General features: G+C 35.7%; 1 protein-coding gene across 1 annotated transcript in view; it reads left to right on the forward strand.

Annotated features, from left to right (window-relative positions):
- Nucleotides 1-3932, forward strand: part of LOC137655791 (uncharacterized) — a 16491-nt gene extending 12559 nt beyond the window's left edge. Inside the window, exon 4 of the mRNA XM_068389937.1 lies at nucleotides 1-3932. This exon is cut by the window's left edge and continues 41 nt beyond it. Coding sequence (XP_068246038.1) covers nucleotides 1-1795 — 1795 coding nt within the window. The 3' untranslated portion in view covers nucleotides 1796-3932.
- The last annotated feature ends 3568 nt before the right edge of the window (nucleotides 3933-7500 follow it).

Raw genomic sequence — 7500 nt, forward strand, 5'->3', positions numbered from 1 at the left:
TGAGGTAGAATACCATCCACAGGAAGTGCCCTCTGGCGGAATTATCAGAGGAGATGCCTTTAGCCTTGAGCACATATTCACCAGGGGGAAAAACAAGAACTTGCTGGATCTAGGTTCTAACAATAACGTCAATAATCAATATCAACAAGAGGTATTGCAAAAGAACGATGTTCTAAACCAAGGTGCTGGAGACGATTATCAGCAAATTTCAAACGAAGAAGCTCTTAATCCACATCAAGATGTTGGCAGCGTCGACTTCAATGATCTTCCTCTCCAACTGCCTGAGCATCCTTTCCAGGCCAGCAGTGATCAATACCAGATTCCAGTTGACAATCAATTCCAGCAGCTATCTCCCGAGAACCAACATGGATTGATTACCGATCACAATCACTTCAAAGAAAGTGGTTTCGATGATCAGTTCAACGAACAGGATATTTTTGATCAACCTGCACCTCATAGTGAAACGAATCAATATCAATCTTTGAATGGTGGGCCTAATTTTCGAGATGATTTCGGAGGTGGGGAGTTTCCCTTGCCTAACAATGGGGATCAGTTTCATCCGGTAGAAGAAGATCAATTCGAAAAGAACGATCAGTTCCTACAGCATGATGGCAACATCCACCCTTCTGTTGATTTCAATCACCAACCTAATGATGATGCTGACCAGAGTCTTGCTGGTGGGGAAAACCCGTATCAGTTGGTAAGCAATGAAGATCAGCTATTCCCCTTTTCGGAAGGTAATCAACATCAATTTCAAGATAATGGAAACCAAGATCAACCTTTAATTACTAGACAGTACCAAAATATAAATGGAAACGAGCATTTTGTGTTGCAAAATGAAGGCGATCCTTTGAATTCCCCAGGGGGTAATGACCGTTTACAAGTCAATGAGGACTTTAGCCAGTTTCCTCATTCGAGTGAAAATAGTCCAGCTCAGTATAATAACGGTGAGCCTTTGAATACTCAGAGTGGGAGTGTCCCAATCCTAGCACAGGCTGATGACAGTGAATTCCACTCCCTCATTCATGGTGGTCAGTCTCAGCCTCTAGCTCTGAATGAAGGGAGCTTTGGCACTCAGAGCAGAAGTGATCCTGTTGAGTCTCAGAGTATTACTGTTCCAATACCTTCTAGAACCTCAGATCTCCAAACGCAGCCTTTCCTCAGTCCTAGTGTAATTCCCACAACTGAAGATCATGATTTAAATCCAGGCTATTACAGTAGTGAGTATGATTCTTCTATAGAAGCTAGCTATGACCAAGCAGTTCCATTACCTTCTAGAACCTCAGATCTCCAAACGCAGCTTTTCCTCAGTCCTAGTGTAATTCCCACAAGTGGAGATCATGATTTAAATCTAAGTTATAACAGTAATGAGTATGATTCTTCTATAGAAGCTACCTATGACCAAACTCAAATTCCAAATGAGCTAGAGTCCGTTGCTAGGGAGAATTTTCCTCAAAGAAGAGATGTTCATAATCAAAATAAAACCTTAAGTCAAGTTGTACCTTCTATAGACCATCAGTCGAATACTACATTTAATGACTCTCAAGAAGGATATGATGACTTCCATGACTACGATGGGAGCGGAAACCCACAAGAGACGATAGAAACTGAAAGCAACCAGCATTTCGAAGATGAGGTTAGCCCTATTGATGACTTCAGCTCTGAAAGTTTTCAGACAGAAGAAGTATTGCACGAAAATGTTGAAAGAAACAGCTTCCAGGGAGAACGTCTAGTTCATGACATCCCGGAAGATCTTGAAGGTGAAAAACTATACAGTGAGAGTTCAGATAGCTAATGCAATACAGTTAGAGTTATTTGAATTAAAAAATATATATATATTTTCATCATTCTAATAGAATTCACGATTCAAGTTAAGGCCAGTGAAGAAACCTTTGCAATAGTTTACCTCTTAAGAGCATCACAAATTGCAGTCTTCTCCATATAAAGGTTTCTTGTTTGTTAAATGTGACGAGGACTAGTATCCCCAATGATATAGAATGTATAATTATGTATATTTACGTGAGTTAAGAGTTCTTAATATCTTTAAAAGCTTAATTCTGAAATTCGGGACCAATGTTAAGGTAACTTCAAAATGAAATTTCACCAGAACTGGCAAAAATCAGAATGCATTTCCGACCGAGACACCTGACACCAATATGACCCGTGCAGACGGATAATGAGACGTCGGCATATGGGTTTTCTTCATTTATTATAAAAGGTTCGTTCGTAAGTACACATTGTACAACTGCCCTCTCAGGTGAGGGTCTTGTCAAATCGAGTGCTCACCGGCAACTAACTACTGCCTTCGTTATCAAAATGCAGTCATTGCAAAACATGCAGACACAAAGGTTTTTGTGGAATACTCATGAATATTGAGTTCATTTACCTTGATATACAAGACATCTACATACACGCATTAGGACATTAGTAAATTTAGAGAAAAACGCATGAAGACTGATTGATTGATTGATTTAGAATTCTCTGGCATCCTGACATCGGAGGTCATTGACGCCGGAATCAAATACACTCACTAGGAAACGTAAACAGGATCATGATTTTAATTATTTCAAAATAGCAGTTCTTTCTGGGTAGGCTACACCTCGGTGATTGAATACACAACAGATTTTAAATGAAATTACCAATAAATTTGAAGACTACTTTTTGAATGAAGGCAAATTAAGCAATACAATTACTACAAAATTTATCATCATCTCTTCTTACGCCTATTGACGCACAGGGTCTCAGTTAGGTTTCGCCAGTCGTCTCTATCTTGGGCTTTTAAATCAACACTTCTCCATTCATCCTCTCCCACTTCACACTTCATAGTCCTCAGTCATGTAAGTCTAGGTCTTCCAACTCTTCTAGTGCCTTGTGGAGTCCAGTTACAAGTTTAGTGAACTAATGTCTCTTGGGGGAGTGCGAAGAGTATGCCCAAACCATCTCCATCTACCCCTCACCAAAATTACCTGTACAATACGCTACCATCGAAATATGGGTGAAGCGATTGTATAGTTTTAGTAGCGGGATTTGGACATAGATTCTGTTAGTTTGGATTTCACTCAATTTGGGTAACTTTTCACTCAATTTTGTAACTTTTCGCTCAATTTGGGTAACTTTTCACTCAATTTGGGTAACTCTTCACTCAATTTGTGTAACTTTTCACTCAATTTGGGTAACTTTTCACTTAATTTTGTAACTTTTCACTTAATTTTGTAACTTTTCACTCAATTTTGTAACTTTTCGCTCAATTTGGGTAACTTTTCACTCAATTTTGTAACTTTTCGCTCAATTTGGGTAACTTTTAACTTGATTTTGTAACTTTTCACTCAATTTTGTAACTTTTCGCTCAATAAGGGTAACTTATCACTCAATTTGGGTAAGTTTTCACTCAATTTGGGCAACTTTTCACTAAATTATATAACTTTTCACTCAATTTGTGTAACATTTCACTCAATTTGTGTAATTTTCACTCAATTTGGGTAACTTTTCACTTAATTTTGTAACTTTTCACTCAATTTCAGTAACTTTTCACTTCATTTGTGTAATTTTCCCTCAATTTCAGTAACTTTTCACTCAATTTGTGTAACTTTTCAATCATTTTGTATCTTTTCACTCAATTTGTGTAACTTTTCAATCATTTTGTAACTTTTCACTCAATTTCACGAACGTTTCACTCAATTTGTGTAACTTTTCAATCACTTTGTATCTTTTCAGTCAACTTTGTAACTTTTACCATTGCGTCATAACGTTTCAGGTTATTTTCGGAGGGATAAAGATTTCCAGGTGAAATTTACTCGTTGAATAAAGAGAAAGGTCTGGCTGGATAAATTATTGATAGATTATTACTGCATCGTTGTAAATATTGTATATTAATGTGGAATTTTTTTGTTGATTGTTGAATTTTAGCTTATATATATATATATATATATATATATATATATATATATATATATATATATATATATCTATATACATATATATACACACACACACATAAATATATATATATATATATATATATATATATATATATATATATATATATATATATATATATATATCACAAGCACATGTGATTTTAATCAATGTAAATATCACCCACGAAAGGCATTTAACAGCGAATTTAATATATATTCCCAAGATGGAATTCGGTATTAAATGCATTTCGTGGCTGTTATATATATATATATATATATATATATATATATATATATATATATATATATATATATATATATATATATATATATATATATATATATATATATATACACCGGTATATACATTCCATTTACATAATTATTTATGATACATTTTGATATAAAAATGTATGTAATATATTGACTAGGTATATTAAACTTGCTTACTTAATGTTTATTTCTTTGTTTCCTTTCCTCATTGGCTATTTTTCCTTGTTGGAGCCCTTGGGCTTATAGTATCTTGCTTTTTCCAGCTAGGGTTATAGCCTAGCTTGTAATAATAATAATAATGATAATAATAAGAAGAAGAACAACAACAACAACAACAACAACAATAACAACAACAACAACAATAACAACAACAACAACGGTATTCTTATTTGCTTATGCATGTATGGTCAGTCTCTAGGGCATTGTCCTGCTTAATAGGGCAATGTCACTGTCCCTTGCCTCTGCCATTCATGAGTGGCCTTTGAACCTTTAAAAGTAATATAGAAATTAATCACTGCAAACTCCGGAGGATTTTGGTAATTGCAATAATCAATTATTAATAATCAATAATTGATAATTAATAATTAGTAGTTAATAATTTATAGTTAATCATTAATAATTCACAATTAATAAATTATAATTAATCATTAATCATTAATAATTGATAATTAATTGATTAATAATTATTAATTAATAATAATTAATCATTAATAATTAAAATTATTAATTAATCATTAATGATCAATAATTAATAATTAATAATTTTCCTTTTTGTGTAAAAAAATGATACACATGAATGTGAAAGGAAGGAAAAAATGCTGACGTGCTGACGTGTCATTTCCCTACACATCATTCGCATTTTACATCAATTTCATCTTCGCTGACAATTTATAATTTTTATAAATTTATGTAAATAATAACGATTATTTACATTAAATAATAAAAAAAAATAACTTTTGGTAGATATAAAAGGCCAACTTAATAAACGGGGTTGTGATGGCTGATGTGGTAACGTCCCTGACTGCTGAACGCCAGACTAGGGTTCGAGTACCGCTCAAACTCGCTAGTTCCTTTGGCCATTGGAGCCTCACCATCCTTGCGAGCTAAGGATGGGGGATTTGGGGGAGCCTATAGATCTATTTGCTGAGTCATCAGGAGCCATTGCCTGGCCCTCCTTGGTCCTTGCTTGGATGGAGAGGGTCGTTGGGCGCTGATCATATGTGTATATGGTCAGTCTCTAGGGCATTGTCCTGCTCAATAGGGCAATGTCACTGTCCTTTGCCTCTGCCATTTATGTCGCCTTTAAACCTTTGAATAATTAAACAACATACATTATATACAATAGGCCTATATACAACATACAATATATGCAATAGGCCTATATAAAACATACAATATACAATAGGCCTATATACAACATACAATATATACAATAGGCCTATATACAACATACAATATATACAATAGGCCTATATACAACATACAATATATACAATAGGCCTATATACAACATACAACGTGCAAACAACATACATTCCTCATTTAGTTATGAGGTATTTTAACGTAACAGTATTCTTGGAAAAAATATATCTGAGTATTTTTTAGATTTTACAAGAAAAAAAAATGTAGACATTTTGGTCTTTCCGTTGCTATAATCTCCTTATCAATTTTCTTAATTTCATCTGAAAATATAGGATATGCAGTTCTCTCTCTCTCTCTCTCTCTCTCTCTCTCTCTCTCTCTCTCTCTCTCTCTCTCTCTCTCTCTCTCTCTCTCTCTATATATATATATATATATATATATATATATATATATATATATATATATATATATATATATATATATATATATATATATATATATATATAACACACACACACACACACACACACACATATATATATATATATATATATATATATATATATATATATATATATATATATATATATATATATATATATATATACTGGCCAAAACACGAATCTTTCCTACAGCAATAATAAACATCTATAAAAAGGCAGAAAAAAAAAGAATCTAAAAGCCCATTGTAATTTAAGACGAAAACTATTCTCCTTTCTCAAAATAGATGATTTTATCAATGTTCTCTGTCGGTTGATAACGAAGAACAATAACAAAAGAACAAAAAAGAACAAAAAATAGCCAACAGATGAAATCCAGAGAAGCGAATGATTTCGTCTCTAGAGGACGATCGAGATGAAACTCATGATGTTGTTGTTGTTCTTCTTCTTCTTGCGATGGGGAGTGAGAAAGAAGGTCCCGAAAAGGGACCGAGATGGGGAGTGAGAAAGAAGGCCCCGAAAAGGGACCGAGATGGGGAGTGAGAAAGAAGGCCCCGAAAAGGGACCGAGATAGAGAGTGAGAAAGAAGGTCCCGAAAAGGGACCGAGATAGAGAGTGAGAAAGAAGGTCCCGAAAAGGGACCGAGATAGAGAGTGAGAAAGAAGGCCCCGAAAAGGGACCGAGATGGGGAGTGAGAAAGAAGGCCCCGAAAAGGGACCGAGATGGGGAGTGAGAAAGAAGGCCCCGAAAAGGGACCGAGATAGAGAGTGAGAAAGAAGGTCCCGAAAAGGGACCGAGATAGAGAGTGAGAAAGAAGGCCCCGAAAAGGGACCGAGATGGGGAGTGAGAAAGAAGGCCCCGAAAAGGGACCGAGATGGGGAGTGAGAAAGAAGGCCCCGAAAAGGGACCGAGATAGAGAGTGAGAAAGAAGGTCCCGAAAAGGGACCGAGATAGAGAGTGAGAAAGAAGGCCCCGAAAAGGGACCGAGATAGAGAGTGAGAAAGAAGGTCCCGAAAAGGGACCGAGATAGAGAGATAGGTTGGGTAATTCGAGAAGGGGGGGGGGGGAGGGGAGAGCGCGAGCAATCTGCTATTTAATCTGATCAACAGCCAATTACGGCGTGTGAGGGACAGACAGCAAGAACATCCCTTCCACAACCAGGACCACTTTTTTTTTCTTTCTTTTTTTATATCATGGCTGTCGATTCTCTCAGCCTGGTCCAGGTGGTAGTGACCGTAGTGGTACTAGTTCTCTTTTAGGGCACCTTGGTGCGATGCACTGCCTGACGCACGATCAATGTGATACTAGTTGATTCTATTGCAAAGTGAAGCGTTTGTCTACGAATAAGCGGTTTCACCAATTCATATGATGAATAGAATGTTACGTTTTAGTCGAATGTTGTGACGGGATGATTGAGAAACATGCAAAAAATGAATATGCTACATCGAATGTTAATCCACAAATGATACATGTAACCACTCTACGTTGGAATAAATTACACATTGGGG

This window comes from Palaemon carinicauda, chromosome 16 (genome assembly GCF_036898095.1).
Source record: "Palaemon carinicauda isolate YSFRI2023 chromosome 16, ASM3689809v2, whole genome shotgun sequence".
In the NCBI taxonomy this organism is placed as follows: domain Eukaryota; kingdom Metazoa; phylum Arthropoda; class Malacostraca; order Decapoda; family Palaemonidae; genus Palaemon; species Palaemon carinicauda.